The sequence below is a fragment of the Spermophilus citellus genome, assembly GCF_964194105.1.
Source record: "Spermophilus citellus genome assembly, chromosome: X".
NCBI classification, from domain to species: Eukaryota; Metazoa; Chordata; class Mammalia; order Rodentia; family Sciuridae; genus Spermophilus; species Spermophilus citellus.
Window position 1 is genome coordinate 104,184,810 of NC_138190.1, and position 21,742 is coordinate 104,206,551.

The 21,742-nt window shown below is 34.5% G+C and overlaps 1 protein-coding gene across 1 annotated transcript in view; it reads left to right on the forward strand.

The window, feature by feature from the left end:
- Positions 1 to 20,331, forward strand: part of IL1RAPL2 (interleukin 1 receptor accessory protein like 2) — a gene marked incomplete at both ends in the record, with an annotated part of 1,059,270 nt that extends 1,038,939 nt beyond the window's left edge. Inside the window, 3 exons of the mRNA XM_081278297.1 lie at positions 1,921 to 2,064; positions 8,290 to 8,460; positions 19,634 to 20,331. Of these exons, the coding sequence (XP_081134423.1) occupies positions 1,921 to 2,064; positions 8,290 to 8,460; positions 19,634 to 20,331 (1,013 nt within the window). The remainder of the gene's footprint in view (positions 1 to 1,920; positions 2,065 to 8,289; positions 8,461 to 19,633) is intronic.
- Between the last annotated feature and the right edge of the window lie 1,411 nt (positions 20,332 to 21,742).

Consider the following 21,742-nt stretch of genomic DNA (forward strand, 5'->3'; position numbering starts at 1 on the left):
AAAAGGTCAAAAGAAGTCAAAATTCACAAGTCACATGATATTCAGGAAGTACTACCAACAGTCTATGGAAAATTAGGTAGTATTTCTGTGCTTACATTCAGAATAGAGCATGTAAAGCTGTGGTATAATAAAACTTCAATTTCAAGTTAGGAGACCTTGGCTCATGTCCTATATTGGCCACTTCTTTTAGGTACATGACCTTGGATAAGTGACTTATACTACCATTTCAAATTCTTCATCTACAGGTTTGAATATTTTTTTGTGCTGTAGGATTATTTACACAGTAGATAATAGACTGGATAAAATTTTTATCTATAAAGTATTATATTCCCTGTATATGCTATATGCTTTTCTTTTTACAAAGTATAACATGGTAAATCAATCTTAATTGTATTGGTCCTGATTAATTTTTTTAAGCAATGATCATATGAAAAGACAAGGAGATTCACAGAGAAATATTGACTATCTGATTTTCAAGAGTGACATATTGACATGGCCAGTAATTTAATTTTGACAGTGCTCCAGAATTGATCCATCCAGAGAGACTGACCAATGCAAACGAAACTCAAAAACAACTGATGTATAAACCAGAATGTCATTCCCTTTCCCAGTTTCTCATTACTTGGAGAGCTAAATTAGTAATAGAATAGCCACTTGGTAATTATGAATTAGATTAAAAGGAGGTCAGATAATCTTTAAGCAATTTCATTGAATTATGATGAGACCACTAAATGTTCTTGTCCTCAGTTAAAATATATTTCTGCTCTCATGTCTCTCAGATTTAGCATTTCTTCTCTTTACAGTGCTGAACTCACATTCTAAATTCTCTTGATTTTCCATTTCCCTAAATTCCATGGTAGCATTCCCTCTTTTGATGATACATTCTTTAGATTTGTTAATATCGCTAACTAATCTATGGGTAATTCACTGTTCCCGGATCCAGGGAGACATTCTGTTTCCTTCTATTATGTGTTGATTTGATTATCCCAACTCTCAGAGTTCTAGGGATATCCACTGGAGCAGCCTAATACAGGTGTAACCTGGTGTTAGTCAAAGAGGCTAAGTGATTAGCCAGTATTTCTCATTCTCTTTTAATTCCACAGTGCGTATTATATCACATATATATTATGGTCATTTATTCAAATAAGTAGGGGAAATGGGTAAGGTAATTTCCTCTGCTTACCTTGTATTAGATTATGCCCTACTGGGGTTAAGTGAAACAGTTTAATATTTCATCCTTATTAGATTTTATTTGATTCTGAAAGTAATTTTATGACGTTGTTCTCCTTCAGAAGAATAGGGCCTGTGGCCTGAGAAGTTCAAGATGGTAATCTTGCTAAGCCAATGAGATAATCTAGCAAAAAACAAGAAAACATAGGCCCTGAAACCAGAACAACACAGCTTTAACAGTTCCCTGAAATACAGTTAAAGCAATAGTATATATATATGAAAACAATATAAATTGGGAGTGACTATTCCATTTTAGATAGACTTGTGACCTTTAATAGCAAATCAGAAAGAAATATGAAAGGGGAATATTTCTGACCTAAAATTCCTATGTAAATATATGAATATACCACAGTGAATCTCACATCATGTACAACCACAAGACTGCAATCCTAATTAGAATAAGATGTACTCCATGTTTGTTTAAATGAGTTAAATTATACTTGACTGCCATGTATAACTAAAAATAAAAAAATAAAAATAAATAAAAACAAATCAGTCAAATTTTTAGAAAATAATTAATTTTACAAAGATTTGACTCATACAGATATATCAAGAGTAAAGCATTAAGCAAGAATATTTTTGAAAGAAAATACAAAGGGGTAATAAATTTTACACACAAACTAGAAATCTGGGAAAATCCCAAGTATCGCTGGTTTAATTACCTTTTCCTGTTGATTCTGTTTGCTTCAGATTTAATCTACAAAATTGAGCTTGCAGGGGGCTTGGGAGCAATCTTCCTCCTCTTTATACTGCTGGTGATCATCTACAAATGCTACAACATTGAACTGATGCTCTTCTATAGACAGCGTTTTGGAGGTGACGAAACTACTGATGGTAAGTTGTCTCCTATTGTTCAATTAAAATATTTATTTATAATTATGTAAAAGAATATCCCTATTCTTTTTTTGGAGTGGGCACCAGAGGTTGAACCCAGGGTCACTTAACTTCACCCCCAGCCCTTTTTATTGTTTATTTTGAGACAGGGTCTCACTAAATTGGTTAGGGCCTATGTAAATTGCTGAAGCTGGCTTTGAACTTGCAATCCTCTTGCCTCAGTTTCCCTAGTCATTGGTATACAGGCCTGAGCTACTGCACCTGGCAAGAATATCCCTATTCTTTAGAAATATGAACTGAAATATTTAGATGTAAAAGGCCATGATATATGCAACTTACCCTCAAATAATTTAGAAAAAACAATTTATCTGTCAATAAAGAGAAAAAAAAGGATTAAATATTAATAGGTGAATCTAGGTAAAGGATATATGTATTTTTTGAAATAATTTTATTTTTGCAGTGCTTTGTTTGAAATAATTTCCAGAAAAGTTTAATAAGAAGGCATTATTTGGTTAGGAAATAAAATTATTTCTGTTAATGCCTTTCCCTTAGTCAGAAATAAATTAAGAATAAATTCTGTGTTTTAATCCCAGCTATCTGGGAGGCTAAGGCAAGAGGATCATAAGTTCAAGGCTAGCATGGGCAAGTTAGCATGACCATGTCTCAAAATAAAATAAAAAGAGCTGAGGATGTAGCACAGTGGTAGAGCATGCTTAGTATGTACAAAGCCCTGGCTTTGATCCCTAATAACTCAAAAAATTAAAAAAAATCAATTCCATGTTTTTGTCTAGAAAATTCACATGTATGTACAGATCATTTTTAACCATTGCTGCCACCAAGAAAACAAACATGGAGCTGAGGTCATGGCTCAGTGGTACAGTGCTCATCTCATATGTGTAAGGCACTGGATTTGATCCTCAGCACCTCATAAAAATTAATAAAATGAAATTATTTTTAAAAAATTTTAAAAAGAAAATAAACATGCAAGAAACAAAGGATACAAATTTAGACTATGTGTTATACTTTTCTATTTGTTTTTCATGACTTTTGGAAATATTTTTTATGATGTATCAACAAAGAATTGAACTGAGCCTTATGTCTTTGGACAACCAATGTTTCAGTTTTTTTCAATAGAACAAATTACCATGTTTTCAATCAACACCAATAAGAAATCATGACATATTGCTTCTTATAAAGCCTTCAACCCTACAGACTACTGTGAGCCTTGTAAACGTGTAAAATGCCTTAGGTAAGCCTACATTTTAATTTTTATTATTTATTTTATTTTATTTTTTTGGTACTGGGGATTGAGCCTACAGAAACATTACCACTTAGCTACATCCCCACATCACCAGCCCTATTAATTTAATTTTATTTTATAGGGTCTCACTAAGTAACTTATGGCCTCTTTAAATTGCTGAGGCTGGCCTCAAACTTGTGATACTCCTGTTTTAGCCTCTGGAGTCATTGGGATTATAGGATTACAGGCATGCACCATTGTTCCTGACCCACATTTTTTGAAAAACTACAATTTGCAAATCATTATTAAAAGGCAATTCAAAACTGAATTTTTGTCATACTGAAATCAAGAGAGAAATTTTGCTTGTGTTTTTCCCCCCTTCTTTGGGTTAATGGTCTTAACAAAAATGGTCTTACAGAAAAGAAGAGAAGTTCATGATTTTGTTTTATTTTTATAGTGATAGGTGTAATATAAAAATTTTGAAGATCTTTTATTTGGGTCTTATTGTTACTATTAAATGGCTATATGTGTGAGTCTTAATTGACTTTCATATTTTCACAGTAAATTAGAGAAATGCTCCTTGATGAGTAAATATGCATATTTATTTCCAAGATGTATATTTACATAATTATACTAGCCTGTTTAAAAGTACTACACACTCCTCTATATGTGTAATAAGAATTGTAATGCAAAAAAAATAAAAATTAATAAAAAAATAAAAGTACTACACACTCTTATTCAGACGTACCTTCAAAATGAGAAATTCCAACTTGTTCTAACCATTGTTATAGAGTACTCATGAAAATGTGGTCAATTACCCTCTGCTCTTTTATACAGTAATTCATGTTGAAAAATCTGACTTCTTACCTGTTCATGTAAAATAACTAGATGAAATATGCTACTGAGGAAAATGTCACTAGTTCCCAGATGAACAAGTGGCTAAACTATCCATTTGGGAAGGTAAAAGATGAACATCTTTTATCATCTCTGTAAGAAATGATACAATTTATTGGGTTAATTTACAATAATTTTCATCACACATACCCAATAATCCAAAGTAACTGATTATTTGGAGTATGCAAATTAATATTAAGCCCGTGCTAATATCATTGGATTATCAGGGATCGAATATTTCATTTTACATCTTTATTACCAATTATTTGGCCCATGTGACTCAAGACTGTGCAGTAATAAAGATCGTTTTATTTAGAAAATTGTATATATTGATACAAAACCCATTACATAGGGGAAAATGCAGTATGGTAGGAGGGTATTTTAAGGGAATTCATTAGGAAGAAAATTAAAATATTTTTTAAATATTCCAGTTAGCTATTACAGAGATTTTGGGTTCAAAATCTCTGTGATAGCAAAATGGAATACTTTAAAGTCAGCAGATGTGCCGTAAGGATGAATACATGAATTTTTACTTCCTTTTACAAATATCCAGTTGAATGATGCCAAATGTCAGACAGATAGGATACCAACATTTTCATTGTTTCATTTAAATATCTGGCATCTCATAAATACAAGTTAATTTTACCTGCATATTTTTTTCTTCATGTTTTTTCTTTGACCTTTTGATAGTGGCATTTCCTGCAAGTTATGATAAATATACTCTGTTTTATGAAATAAAAATACTTTTCTAGGAAAAATATACTTTGTTTTATAAAATAAAATCCATTCAACAAACTTTGACTTCTTAATTATTTTTAATTGAATTCACTTCACTTCAACCCACAAAAACAGATTGTTTTATTTCTTTGATCTTTCAATTTTTTGGTCATTAAATATTTAATAAATGTCTACTGTGTGGCAAGTGATGTGCATGTTGCATTTTCTTATATTCTTCCTCATGATCAGACATCATACACACACATATACTATAGTAGGAACCAAGTATCTAATAATCACCAAGGTTACACAGTCTTTTCAGTTTAGAAGTTAAGGGTTAGAATAGTATTCAGCACAGATTCGGAAGAACTGGGCTGTAAACAGAAATGACTACCTGATGATGAACAAGATTAAAATTAGACTTAAAAACAAGGAAGGACAGGTATGACAACAAGAACATTCTTCCATAAATAGTTTGGTTGTCTTCTTCATAACTTCTCTTTTCACTAGAACAGCATGCCCATGATGACCACTGTGGCAGTCCTCTTCCTTCTATTGTGGTCTCTGCATTGTGCTCTATTTTCTGGTTCCTCAGATGAGTTTTGTCAGCATGATTTAGCACATAAGAAGGCTCATTAGTGTTGCCTAGAAAAGCAGTGTCCCTGAACTGCCTTTCAATTTTAAGACAATTTTCAGGCCTTGCTGTTAACCTTATTTACATCATGTTGTTGCTTTTGCTCTACCCATCTTGCACCTCTTTGTGAGCAACAGCTGTGGCTATTCATGAGATTTTCTTGGCTGTCTACATAAAGCTGAAGTGCATTTTTTAAGCTGTGGCATCTGCGTCATTCCTGGATCACTACTTGGCATCCTAGAGTTTCTGGGACATCTGACATGGTGGCTTTGAGAGCTCTCTTCCTGCTCTGGCCAACCACCATAAGCTCTTCACCTTTAGTTCATCTTAAAGGGACAGGACTGAAATGAGAAGCAAATGTTCTCAAATGAGTGATGTGCTTCTAGGATGCTAAGTAAAATTTATTATCCAGATGTTTTGGGTGTTAACATGTCAAAGGGATCCACGTTCTTTGTCATAATTGATTTTGGATACACAAATATAGAAATACTTTTCTAGGAAAAAGTCTTTGCAGCACTGGACTGTAGTATTCAGAATACAGACAGAGTAAATAAGGATAGGACCAGAAATTTTGAGTTTATTTAGGCATATTTGGAGGGCGATAGCCATAGTCAGGACTAGCATTGGTATAACAATCTATAAGGTCTGGTGAGATGAGTGATAGAGTCAGGTAGCCATTGCATGTGGCTAGCTCATAGTGCATCTTCAACAAATCATTGTTGAATGAATTAATATGCACTTTAATTTAGGGAAGTTTATCATATAGGAAGGCTATCAAAGTCACAGCAAACAAGGATCTTGTTGGACGTGGAGTTTGAGGCAGTAACACTATCCACCAAGAACAATGAAATATATTCTGCTCATAGGAATGGGGCTGTTTGTCCTTTGGCCTATTTTATTCTTCCAGCTGTGTATCATCGGCAGCTCTGGGTCCCAGGTGAATAATTATAGCTGGAGAAAGTCAAGGGCCTGCAGGTGCATCCTGTGCTTGATTGGAACAGGGGCAGAGGTGCTAGGATTACCAGGAGGTTCTTACATTAACATTGCTCATGAACATTCTCACTTCCAAGTGGAGTTTTATGCACAACCGTGGAATGTGCCCAATTTGTAAGCCAAATGATCTCCTCAACTATCAAGGGCAGTCTTTCATGTGCATCTGCTTCTAGGCAATCAAGTAATCTAGCCAAGGTTTATGAAATCCTTTTGCAAGCAAGGGATATTCTAAAGACTGTTAAACTTTACTCCCAGTCTCAGATACCATCTTGACAGAGATAACCAAAGTTCTTTTCATGCTGGGGTGATGAAGACTAGAATCTGACTAGAATTAGAACACCATAAATCCTACCCTCAGATATCTCTAAATAGTCAGGGGGGCATCCCAACTCCTTCTACAATAGAATATCTGTATCTTGTATGTCTATAGTTTATATCTCATTCAGCAGGTAGAATCAAATCACTAATATCATGAGTGAGTGGCTGTTTCGTTCTATAAATTACCTTTTTGTCATGTTTTAGCTATATTCTAATCAGATCTGTTTAAATGAACAATGTTGATATATTCTAGAAACAATCTTGGAATTCTTACCAGTCTGTCAAAAGGATTATTTGCAAGTCACTGGGCTTAATAAGCATTCATTTACAGTTTGTCGTGAGCCTATGCTCACTAAATTAACTTTTAAAAATCTTTTTCTATAACTGAGGGAATTTTGAAAATAACACTATAACTTTTCCAGTGTAGCCCTTCTAAACCTATGGGGACTAATACTTTGAATAGCTGTGTTCATTAACATTTTGTAGGAAATAATGCATGCATACATGCACATTTTTACTTTAGAGAGTCTGGCTATGATCCAATGCAGCAAAAGAGGAAAAAAATATACTTGCAAAGCACAGTTAACTCCCTAACTAAATATGTGAAGGGAAAAACCTAATTTGGCAATATTGGAAGGATGTATATTTTGAAACAAAGACTTCTTTTGGACCTTATGTCAAATTAGTTGGCCATGGTCTAAACAAGAATAACAGGCAATGTATTTGTCTAAAACCCAGCTGCTGTCTCTAATATTTGGTAATGAACTGCTTTTTGTATATGAAGATGACGACACTAACCAACTGGAAGTATGGCATGTGCTTTGAGTAGTGTCTCCAGGAGGGAAGCTGGATTATTTCAATCTTCCACACTCTACGGCCAAGCCCCTGTTGGATCTCTTGCACATATTTGTACAAACAAGGTATAGTCTTTGACCAAGTAGCACAGCCAAGCCAACTGGCAGATAAAGGGTTCAAATCCATGACTTTGGTCTATTTATTCCTACTTTCAAAAACACTGAACTAATCATGTATACACATCATTGAACATCACAAAAAATTCCTTTAGTCTGTCCTAAGTAAAAGTAGCCCATCAAATAAAAGTTTCAGTTCATATCACATGACTAGTTTATGTTGAAATTGACTTGATTTCCTATAATGTGTCATGTGACTTAATTATAGTGTGTATTTCAGCCTATTAGTAGTTACAGATTCTAAAAGATGGTAGACGAATCAAGGCCCCATACATGGAACCATATGGAAATATCACAGTGAAATCTATTAACTTATACAATTAATATGTGTTAACAATAAAAAAGTAAGAATAAAAAGTACATTCAATTACTTATGCTTTAATAATTTTTTCCTCTAATCCTAAAAAAAAAAACCCACAACAACCTTTTAATACTTACCACTCTCTTTTTGCTCTAAGACAACAAGGAATACGATGCCTATCTGTCTTACACCAAAGTGGATCAAGATACTTTAGATTGTGACAATCCTGAAGAAGAGCAGTTTGCTCTTGAAATACTGCCAGATGTCCTGGAAAAACATTATGGATACAAACTCTTCATCCCAGAAAGGGATCTCATTCCAAGTGGAAGTAAGTATTTTCAATTTTTGTTTTTAAAATAGTTACTTTTAGAAAGTTATATGGAGGCTTCAAGCCATCAGAGCCAAGTATTTAGATAGTTGTTTCTTATAGATTTTTAAAATTCAAATTTCTCCTCAACACCTGTATTTCCCCTTTAGAGCATTTGAACTTTTAAAAGGCATTCTCACTTTTGTTTTAGGTGTGGCTTTTAAATTGTGCCTTAATGGCATTTTTTAATTATATTACGTTAGTGTTCTGAGAAAATTATGGTCCTTTTAAGAAGTCTGAAAAAGTCACTGTAAACCATTTCAGTGCATTTCAGTTCCAAAGCCGGTCTTCTGTCATTGTGCTGCTACTTATTCTTCCAATCATTTTTACTAATAACTCTGAATATCTGCATTCCAACCTTGTTATTCATTATACCCTGTTACTCATTCCCAGAATTATGAGGAAAACTCCACTTAAGAAAGGTACATGAGGATATTGGGTACAGCATTCTCATGATGTATGTAAATTACTTCTATGAAGTGCTGGACACTGTAGGCTTGCAAACCACTTTTAACTAATGCTGCAGATTGAATGCTACATTTGAGCTTTCAAAATAAATTTAGCTTCAAGTGAAGATATGTACTTTGTTCTTGTTAATATTCAGAATGCGTACATGGTAAAGTATAATGAAAATACAGAGAAGCCTATGTCGTGGTTCCTACTCTCAAAGAACTTTTAAGAATGTTCTTGAGAAAAAATAAGAGAAGGACAACTTATTTCCATGTGTCTGATAATATCCTTGAGAGGAGAAGATTGATCTGGTGAATATAATAGACAACATGATAAATTAAACACATTATAATAAAAAAGGCCTGCATTTTCAATACTTGACAGTATATAAAATAATTTCACATACATTATTACACTTGATATTTGCAATAATCCTTATTTTAGGGTCCTTATCCTCCAGATTAGGAATCAAAGGCTCAAAGAAGTACAAGATTAGACAGCTGGCAAAGAATAGAGCTGGGAGTAGAACCTAGATCTGTTTGACTTTAGTTCTCATTTTGCTATGTCAGGCTGTTCATCAATAACATTTATTCAGATTATTAGCAGTCCGCCATGGTCATAAGCTGATAAGAGACAAATGGAAAGAACTGAGCTTTTGTTGTCCACCTCTTTTCTTAGGGTACATGTATATCTATGTATATCTGTGTGTATACTTTAGTATTCACACTTACACGTGCATGGAAAGGAACAAAGAGAACATATTTACTGGTTCATTTCTTTCCTGCAATGTAAGAAGTATAAACATCAGGATTCCCCACACTTCAACCCATGGTCCTCTACTATTTTTTGATAATTTCTCCCATTTTCATGACTTTAAATACCATTCTACATTAACTGATTCCCAAAGGAACATCTGGATAACTCAGCAATACTTTTTGTTCTTCTATCTTCCTCCCAAATCCTGTGCCACTTTCATCCTTTGAATTCTCAGTACCAACAACTCAAGTACAAAAACTAATTACTCCTACAATGTTGATTATCTGTCTTTACTTATGTTTCCTGCCATCCATCTGGCCCCATTAATATCATGTGAACATCCTTGATCATGCCACAACCCCAGTTCCATAAACTAATTGTTTACTATTTCTTAAATAATAAATTTCACTCTGCTACCAGCCCAGATTTATCTCCTAAATTTTTCTTCTACCATGTTCTCTACTCATATCTTCAACTCCAGTCAAACTGTGTCTTTTAATACATTGTGTATCCCTTCATTGCTTTTGTTCATGTTAGTCTTCTAGGCCTATTTAAATCCTATTTATCCTTCTTCATATCACTGCCTCAGTGAAGGATATATAATAATCTCTCCAGTCCAATATTTTATGGTGCATAATTACTTGTTTGACTGTAAATTTTGTACTTCTATTTTGTTTTGTTTTATAACTTTATGCAGAAGCTTTCCATGACGATAAATAGGTGCTGAATCTCATTTATCTTCATATTTTACTGTTACATAACAAAAGATTTGGTTTCATTAAGGGTCTCAGTTGTCTTTTGATTTTGTTTGAACAGTGTTGTTTTAAGACAAAAGGTAGTACCAATATGAAATAATGAAGGGCTTACATTTGTGCGTAGCAGTATTTGAAAGGCATTTCCTTTAACAAGGTGAATGTGAAAGTTAAAAGCAGCATTTTACTGAAAGAAAAAAATTGTGGGTAATTCATAAGAATAATATCAATCATTAGAATAGGCTAACAGAAACAAACACATGACTTTCTCACATCTTCATATGGTATCTGCTTCATTATACACAAAGTAAGTGTCATCTGCATACACATGCCATATATATGTATATTTTTTTCATTTTTTTGATATTAGAAAAAAATGCCTAGTGGGCTGGAATATGAACTAGCATGTGTGAGCTCCTGGGCTCTGTTCCAAAAATTGCCAATTTTTTTTAAAAAGGAAATACCTAGAAGATATTGGTCAATCATTGATGAAAAATTTAAAATATTCTTATACTAGTTCTTGACCTAACTTTATATATATATATATATATATATATATATATATATATATATATATATATGAAATTATATATATATATATATGTTTTGGCAAAAACATCTTGTGAAACAGAAATTCTTCCAAATCTATTTTAGAGTAATAGTGTCCTAAATTATATTATGGTAATATCATCACCAAAATGAATTATATGTCAGATCATTTTTAGTAGAACTCAGTATGGTACTAAATTTTCTGCCTTTGCATGTTCCACAATTGTTGGCACAATTGGCACTCTTAATCAACCCCTATAAATAATTTTTAAAAATGTCAGTCTTTAGATCCGAACATTTCAACATTAGTGATTGTCCTTTTGAACTGGAAAAGAATGTTTCATCATTCTGCACATCTGAAAAGGACAAACATAGCTTTAAAACATGTTGACCTAAGAATATTCCTTATAGGTGATTGATCCACTTTATCTGATACTCAGTAGATGACCCTTGCTTTGTGTATAATGAAGCAGATATTGCATGAGAGTGAGAACAAGACTGGGAGAACATGAAAATAGGAGAAATGCATTCCAAAGATATGCCCTCTTATAGCTCCATTATGATGACTTGACAAATTAATTGAATCAGCTCAGTGTATCAGTTTAGCCAAATAGCATGTATAATATTTTGTACTTAATTGAATCAACAGGTGGTGTGGCTAGGTTGATTGAAATTCATTGGTTGATTTGGTGTACCATATTCTGAAAGTTCTCCTTGACCATGGGGGTAAAGGCCTGCACAAACCATAAAATTTTGTAGCTCAAAGTTTCAAGATTTTGTTATGGATTATAACATACTGCATGAAAGATAACAGGAAATAGTCATGTAGTTTACCTAGGCATTTAAAATATTTCCACGTAAGATGCCCAAGGCAATGGCATTAGGATGAGCAGAGATTTTATAGTCTATAGAAATCATTTTAATACTTTTGAGATTGTGTACACCCATCAGCCTAAGCAGGGACTTGCACTTGCATCTTGGATATTCAATGGTGCACAGGAAGACTTTATTTTAAATTTTTTTAAAGTAAGCCATTGGGACAAATATGCAGTTTTTAGATGCAACCACTGGAGGGTGTTTGATTTTAATCCTTCCTTCCTGCAGGAGGAAATTCATGTTCTCTGAATTCCGATTTGCGAGTGTAACCTGCAGAGGTTCTTAAAAAGGCCCTTTGACAATTTTTCTTTTCCATCAACATTTCAGAGCTAGCTGAGCAGTCACCATGTCACGATTAATGAGTTTTTCCTTGGCATTTTTAGCACGCATTCAGGAAGTCGATGAAGTATATGAATAATATACTTGATTTACACATGAATGACAGAGTAGAACATTTTGGACTTGGTGTTATGTGTGTTATTAAAGAAGCTTCTGTGGTCTGTATTTGCAGCCATCGGTACAGAGTTAACAGGTTATGCTATATAAATATAGACACATTCCTGTGGAAAAAAAAAGCTAGTTACGATATTATAAGCTATGTTTGTCCCTCACATCTCATTTAAAACATGTTGACCTAAGACTACTCCTTCCTCCAGAAACTAGCAATGAGGCCTTTGAGGACTATAAAAGCAGACTTCATGAGATCATTAATCATTCATGACAATGAATTTCTATGAATCAAATTAACAAAGTATATGACACAAACCCACTTATATTTAATGTCTTCAATTTCATGGACCTACAGTTTCTTTTGTGCACTCTTATGGTGTTCCAACCGAACTTTGTCAACATATACCCTTTTCAATGCACACACAGTTTCAAAAGTACTTGAAACACACTCTCTTTTTCTTGACTTCTTAGAAAGCTTAGGAACAAAGGCATCACTTCTGAAAATGAACTGAATATATCTGTACCTTTCCCACATGCCCTACCAGGAAAATGTTGTTTGTTGTTCTCTACAGCAGAGATGGGGAGATTTGATGCAAATATTTTTTTTCCTAAATGCTGAGACTAACTGTTCATGTCTGGACATTATTTTCCTGGCAGTGATTACCTTTCCATTCTTGAGCCTGTAGCTAGGATCTTCCTTATGTTTTCTCAGGTTGGGTGCCTAAATGTGGCAAGAATTCTTACTTTCCAGTAAAATTTTGGTCTGTTTCTTCCCAGACTAGAAACATCTGTCCCTGGGAATAGTAAAAGCAACTTTGTTGCCAATAGGCATCTGAATGTCAGAAGTGACAGGCAACCAAAAGGAAGCCAGATAGAAAACACCCTACTCAAACTGCCTAGAGACACAAACTTGAGAAGTAGAGATTTTCTCACCCCTGCAGCTGCTGGGTTTTGTGGTGTAAAGTACTCTACACAGAGCACATTGTGTTCATGGGGCCTAGTGGATCCTTGAGGAATGAACAGATGTGCTCTGAAGCTGACATGTGACCAACAGAAGCCAGCTGTGCAAGTGAGATCCTGAGATTGGGGACATTTTTGGATGAGTACTATTTATGCTGTGGGGCCCATCTTATCTCAGTGTTTCTGTAGAGATTAAAAACATAAAAATATAAAATGTTATTGAATCAGATTGAGGGCCACTGGGCAGATGGGGAAAATAGCATTCTAAGACTAAAAGTAGGCAAAAAAAAAAAAAAACCAATCCTGCCAAGGCTTTATGAGAAAGAAAGTAAGGTACTTAAAAGTACATGTCACTATTTATTAATAATAACAATTCAAGCCTGTTCTGGCTAAAGCGTTAAGCAAAACTATAAATGTGTAAGTAAACTTAAGGAAAAATTCCTTCAAATGATTTTACCTCAATATGTTCTCCTATTCATAGGAAGACTATGAGAATCTTATGTGAGTATCCATGCATGATTGCACCAGAGAAAGATGCTAGTGAACTAAAAATATTATCATGCATAAGGTTAATCAATCATGTCTATTGAAATTATACCTATAAATTTGGCCCCAAGTATCAAACTGTCTTTTCATTTTTTTTCATGCTCAATTTCCCATAAATTTCTCTCACTCAAGAATCATATGATTTTTCAATAATTTAAGGGAAAAATATAATGTTTGATTATGCTCCTGCATTTGCTAAACTCTTCTCCCTAGTCTAATCCTCAGTTCTCTGCTGCTTAGTATTAGCCATGTGATTGTGCTGACAATGAAATGACAAATGACTGGAGAATACATCTGGTGTCAGATGATCCCTAGTCACTTCTGAAGTTAGGCATGCAAAAAACATTTTTGTACATGGATCTGTAAGTATTCATTGCCAATAGTTCCTCTAATAGCTGAACAGATTGGATACCATTCAAATAAGTTGTCCTTTGGGAGTAATAAAATCCTTTTCCAGGGAATCTAATGTCTGTGACCTAAAAAGTGTGAGGCAGCAGTGACATGCACAACCATGAAAATTTAACACATTGTGTGAAATTTACTCACATGGAATAAAATTAGATGTGTCTACCACCCGCTTCATGTTTGAGTGAAGAGAGAAGCAACTCTACTCCAATATGCTCAGAAAAGTAAACAGACTAAATTTCTTATCAAATCCAAATACTACTTCCAGAGAGACTATATTGTAAAGTATCTCACTATAAGCCTGTAGGTATAATAAAAGTCTAATATTTCTTCCTAACTATATAGTGTTGAAAAATACTTTTGTATAGGGGAAACCTATATATAAGGCTGATTTTAAATCAATATATCACCCTGTAGGTTTTGTAATCATCATTATTGACAGCTATCAATTAGCTAATGTTTCCCCAAAATTAGTAGTTTCATCTGCCTTGATGAATTCTGTCTTGTAGCAGTGATGTGTATTTTTTACATAACAGCTTCAGTACATAGCTACGAGTTTAAGTATATCAAACTACTATATTTGAATCTATTAAAGTAATATATTATGCCTTTGTCTAGAGACTAAATATTCAACTTTTAACTTATTTATAGAAAGTATGCTGTACACTCTTGATACTAAATAGCCCTGATATAAGTGGAAGTGTTAACCCACAAATAATTTATAAGAAACTAATTTATTAATTTGAGAGATCATGTGGTCAATAGGCAGCAGCTAGACTCCATAGAAATTCACAAATATACAACTGCTCCTGAAAGAGATTTTAAAATCAAATTTGCTTTGATTTTAATAAGGCTTTAGGTAGCCAGTTTCCTTATTTCCCATCAGTACTGTTGCTACTGGCATGATTTCTCTTCATTTCCCTAATAAGTCTACATCCCTAATATGGCCTCTTGAAAATGTATTTTCTTCAAGAATATTTTCCCAACTCTGTCAATTTCAGCACAGACAGAAGTAAAAGTTTCTTTGTATTTGCACTTACAATGTGAAGATTTAATTTATACCAAATTAATCACCCCAACAACACTATATTAAAGGGGATATTTTATTTATCTAATTAAATTGTCATGTCTGAAAATCTTCAGTGGTTTCACAGACTTGACTAGAGAAACCAAAGACTATCAGACACAGACTTCTTTGGTCTATTCTGTCATCAAAAGTTATTTCAACCCAAAATTTGCAAAGAAATGACTTGGTGACCTTTTATTTAAGGGATAGTTTACATTTCTATGTGGAAAAAGGAGTCTTTTAAAGGGATCCTTGCCATTCAGTAGCTAAATTTGCCTGAACAAGTCAGGGCAAGATTTTCATATGTGCTGTGGATTTAGGGATTTTTTTTTCAAAAGAACGTTTCTTTATTATCTCTTTGTGGTAACAAGCTTTTTGAACATTTTCTGAAGGTTTCTAAAATGTCTCCCACAAAACCACAGCCCTACCAGGGAAAAACCCACAGCCTGTCTGAGACTACCCTATGGACCAGCAATGTCTTAACTTGATACCTGTTTCTGCTTTGTTTGTTTGGAACTTTTCCAAACCTAACCACTCTGCTTGGTCTCTAATTCAAGGGTGACAAACCTTCTCTGTAAAGGTCTAGATAATAAATATTTAAGGGTTTGTAGGTCACATATGGTCTCAATTGCATGATATTCTTATTCATCATCATCATCATCTTTTTGAACACTTGTTAAATATGTAAAATATTGTTCATAGTTCATGTGTCGTAGGAAAATAGGACACAGTCCTTAATGGATCAAGCTCCAAGTCACAGTCATTAAATGCAAACATGTAGCCCTAAGGGGTTGGGGATTATCTTGGGCATTTAATTATACACACCAGGAACAACTCCAAGGCTAAAGATAAGCAAGTGAAAAAGGTGAACTATGCTGTTTCATCTTACTGTTATTTACATATATTTTCATGATAGTTGTGATCTTGTTTTTGCCAAAATTAAAAGATAGATGAAGAAAGCCATAAGAAGCGAGGAGGAAGGAGGGAGAGGAATATAGAAGACAGAGGCAAAAAGAAAGCAAAGAGGGAGATAAAAGTAAAAGACAGGAAAGGATGAGAGAAAAAGGAAAGGCAGAAAGAAAGAGGTAGGGAGAGGAAAAGGGGAAGAAAAAGAGAAAAACAGAGAGTGAGCCAGATTATGGAAGTAAAGGCACAGTCTCTCCTTCTTTTCCTTAGAGCCAGGCAGCTCTTTGAGGCACCTCCCCAGCTGCTTTCAAACACTGAGGTTGCTGCCCAGCCACTGATCACCATCCCAAGAAGTGAAATGTGGGCTCCACATCTGAAAACTTCCACTTGGTTTTTCACCAAGTGAAATGGAACACGAGATTCAGGGCCCAAGCAAATGGCTTGTGTTTTCTTTGGGACACTTGTGCTGTGTCTACCCAGGGAAAATTTTGATGTACTGACTGACTGACTCCAGTGCATATGATTAATGTATATATAGGGCAAACCAGGATAATTCAGAACTTTTTTCTTCCACAGCAGGTTTTCAGCCTAAGTTATCTGGATGGTTGCCTCAATTCTCCACTAGGCTTTGCCAGGATAAGCACAGCCAGTGTAGTATGCAGGAGACAGGACCACTCCCTCTCTCCAAGGTTCCCTTCAACACCACACCCTGTAGAGCTGAGCTTAGTGGGATCTGTCCTGACAGGCATTCTTTCTGGGGGCAAATGCAGATTATTTCTAATGAGTCTGTAAGAAGCCCTAAGAACCCTAAATGTTGCATTTTACTTAACCTGTCAAATGTCAGAATAGATTCTGAGCCAGGCGTGGTGGCGCACGCCTGAATTCCCAGAGGTTTGGGAGGCTGAGGCAGGAGGATCACAAGTTCAAAGCCAGCCTCAGCAATAAGAGAGGTGCTAAGGAACTCAGCAAACCCTGTCTCTAAATAAAATATAAAAAAGGACTGGGAATGTGGCTCAGTGGTTAAGAAACCCTGAGCTCAATCTCTGGTTCAAAAAAAAAATCTGAAGCAGGAGAACTGTACACTTAGTAAAATATATATTACACTTTTCCCTTCCCCATGCCAAAAAAAAAAAAAAAAGAATCTAGCAAAACCAAAGCGCATGATATCACAAATTCATTAGTACATATAGGTATAATTTCCCTTATGACTGCAGATACCTGTGTTGTAAATTTTTTTAATTGAGACATGTACACAGCTAGCTTTTATTTTTAAACATATAGTCAAAACGTACATTTATATTATTTTTGAACACAGAAATAATATTGTTCCTAGAGGTGTATTTGATGTGACTCCTGACAAGGTTTGTACAGAACAATATTTTAATTTAAATTACATGCTAAAAGTAATGAGAAAGAGTACTAGTCAAAGTTACCCCTTGGGAAAATATTTTGTAAACAATATTTCTATAAAATTAACAATTAAGTCATAATTCACCTGGGAAAACTGTAGCCTCTTGGACTACTGCACTGATACCATCATTCTGGTTTTGGAATTTGTTTTGTTTTGTTTTGGAGGAAAGGTGAAAAGAATAATGGGAAAGATGCATGATAGTTTATTTTACTATATCTTACAGATCCAACTTCTAATGATGAAGCTTCCCACATAACTTCTTTCTTTTTGGGAGCAGAAAGAAAGGAAGAAAATGAAGAGTCAGAGCTGTTGATACAGTGGGATAATATTTTTCCACTCTATTGAAACTCTCTACCTTTCCTTCCATTCTGTTTCACCAGTTCTCTAAATGATAATTACTCAGTGATAAACTTCCCCATTGCTACTTATGTGGTTATTTTTGTTTTGTATTGTTTTGTTTTTACAGATTCCACTGCTGATTTTCCCCAAAATACGTACTCCCTAAAATAAAACACTTATAATATTTAAGAAGTTCCATCCCAACCTAACAACTGCCTTATCCCCTCAGATACAGTCATTGTATCTACTGCATGAAAAAGTCCTGAAATGTATTAAGTCAAAACCTAAGCATCCCTAACAACAAATTGTTAAATAGGCAATTTTATGTGTATCTCTTTAAAAAACTTTTTTTTTTTGTTTATCTGTAGGGTGTGTAGAAAATTTGCTCATTTTCACTTGTGAAAGTTTTCTTGCTGCCAAGTGGTGGAAATAAAACCCTGGAAAAGAAAGATCATCTGTGAAACATGCATCTGTAAAATAAGTGTCTCTTTCAAATGGCTTGTACTGGGCTGTTTGGTGTCCCCACACTATGTGCTGAATGTGAAAGTAGTCTGTAACCTTGGACAAATTTGCAGCGACAAATGTTGCTATGCTTCTGTAAGCAGTGCTTCTGCTAGAGGGCACTGTACATTAGACAAGGCCTTGTGCTCTGCTTAGTAAAGACAGTGTTCTGGTGCAGCACCTGTGTCCAAGTCTCCATTTGTTAACACATGTGTGCGTTTCCCTTTTTGGCAGATAATACTTTGGGAAACATGATTACAAAAGGATTATTCCTTGGGATAAACAAATCTAGAGTTATTGTGTTTTACTACCATGAAAAAAGCCATAACACATTCACCTCACTTTCAGAATTGCTCCACAAAACAGGGCAAAACTTACTTCTCAGTTGATTGTTTCTCCTCTTTCACCATTCATTCCACTCCATCTCCCATCTCCAAGTTTACCCTTCACTCCTCTTTGGAACAAAAAAACAGCTGGTTCAAATTAAGCACACACCACTTCCCTGTCTCTGGGTTTGAAGGACAAAATAGGGAAACCTAAGTTTGCAAATGACAGAAGGTATTCTGAGAAACAAGCTGATTCTAGAAAGGATTTTTTCATCATCTCGATATCAGAATTATCTCTCAAATACTTGATAAACATAATGCCAGTACTTGTTAGGAAGATGAAAACTAGGCGTCATGTATACCATTATTATTTGTCAATTAAAAATAATATTAATTTACAAGGGGAAAACAGGAAGAAAAACAGCTACAAACATACAGTAACCCTGCATTTATTAGAAGGTTCCAAATCTATTTTTATTGACCTGTTCATTGCTTGCTCACTTAGAGTACTAGCCTGGAAGCCTGCTTTGAATTAAGTGATTAAATAAATAAAAATCACTGAAATATACCTAAGCTCTGAAGAAGACAGAGCTTGTATTGGCTATCAGAACACTGTAAGTAACGATAAGGCAAAAGAAAATAAGAATGTATGCAGTATTTTTTTAAAAATTTTTTTCTTAATTTTTTAAGGAAAGGGGTTTTGGAATGTGCAATACAAGAAAAGAAAATGTGATGGACTTTAGTGACAGACTGGTTCTGTGCTATACTAGAGTGAAAACCTGGTGCTTTAAAGACTGGCAATGTCTTTGTTTTACTCTTTCTCTCTTTCTGTGATTTGTAGCATACATTGAAGATCTCACAAGATGTGTTGAGCAAAGCAGAAGACTTATTATCGTGCTAACTCCAGACTATATTCTCAGACGGGGATGGAGTATTTTCGAAATGGAAAGCAGACTCCATAACATGCTAGTCAGTGGAGAAATCAAAGTGATTTTGATTGAGTGTACAGAGTTGAAAGGGAAGGTGAATTGCCAGGAAGTGGAATCCCTAAAACGAAGCATCAAACTTCTATCCCTGATCAAGTGGAAGGGACCCAAAAGCAGCAAATTAAATTCTAAGTTTTGGAAGCATTTAATATATGAAATGCCTATCAAGAAAAAAGAAATGCTTTCTCGATGCCATGTTCTGGACTCTGCAGAACAAGGACTTTTCAGAGAACTCCAGCCTATACCCTCAATTGCCATGACCAGTACGTCTGCCACTCTGGCATCATCTCAAGCTGATCTCCCTGATTTCCATCATTCAGATTCAATGCAAATGAGGCACTGTTGCAGAGGCTATAAACATGAGATGCCAACCACCACCTTGCCAGTACCTTCCTTAGACAACCACCATACTTACTGTAACTTGCCGCTGACACTACTCAATGGACAGTTACCCCTTAATAACACTCTGAAAGACACCCAGGAATTTCCTAGAAACAATACCCTGCTACCTTTATCATCCAAAGAACTTAGCTTCACCAGCGATATTTGGTAGTGAAAAATATGAAATCCTCCAAACAGCTATCTGAGCATACAGAATTTCTGTTGTACCAAGCATAAAGTACACCTAAGAACATTGAGGTGCTGAAAAAGTGAATAAAAATGCACAGAAATCACTTTTATACTCAAATATTTTTGTTTATATTTCCTGACTAATGGGGGGAAGGAAAGACTTGCTTTTGTAGTGTGGCAACTTGTTCCAATCTATAGTTTTAATTTCTTCCTAAAAAAAATTTAAAAACTTTGTTGTTTTCAAGTAGGTTTTATTATTCCACATGGACTGCAACCTTATTAAATGAGCTATCTCCCCCATATTTATGAATATTTCAGCATTTAGATGGTATTTTAAATAAGGAAAACTTAAAGACTAAGTGAATTTGAAAACTCTGAACTAAGTTTAAGGGGAAAAGATAACTTTTTATAGAGTAACTGAAAAATCAGGAATTATAAAGAAAATTTTGTTGAATAACTCCAATTGGAAGACTGTTTGTAAAGGAAGATCAGTTGAGAAAAAAAAAAAAACAACATGATTGAAACATGTAAAACTTTTTCAACATCATGGACAACTTCTGTAGACTAAATCAACAACTTATAATAACAGCTTTTAGTTTTGTTAGGCAAGCATATCTTCTGTAGGCAAACTGGTAGGTAGATAAACAATGTGCATTTCTTAAGCAAATGAATAGACAGGGTGTGAGTTTTTAGGATGATTTTGAACAACACTTACGGCTTTCTGGCTTATTTCAAAAGTTTTTCAACTTTGAAAACACATCTTGAAGTATAACTTTTATTGTTTTCTAACAAATTTACATTTAGACTTTTTTCCAAAGGATCTCTTAACCTGCTATAAGCTTTATGAAGATGTTGGCATTTTCTTACTTGATTTTCAGCATCATTGGAGTTTGAATTTAAATATGTATTGACTGCAAGTGTCAGCAATTGAAAAGAAATAATATTCACAGATGAAGTGCTAAATGATTTGAGCTTACTAATGGTAGAGCAGCAATTGCAGAGATTCTCATCTGCCAAGTGGTTGTGAAATAGACTGTTCTATATGTACACTGTATCTGCTTGGCCATGTGTGCAAGGTTCCTGCAGAAGTATCTCTATTCCCGGTGCTTCTAAGAGTATATTTGATAGACTAAACTTGTCCATACTCATACAGTGACTGTGACTGTACCATACCCCAAAATATCTGTGAATAATCTATTCCATATTTGCTGTAAGTAATGTGCCCCTGTTTTAGTATCTATTGTGGATTACTACTTTGTATGCTTTCCAATTAGTCAAATTTGGTGTACTCTCCACCTAGATGCCTGTGGTGGTTAATTCTTTATCAAGTTTGATTGGGGCATTTTGCAAATGGTTCATAAATCAAGCTCTTGGATAAACATAAAAAGGGCAAA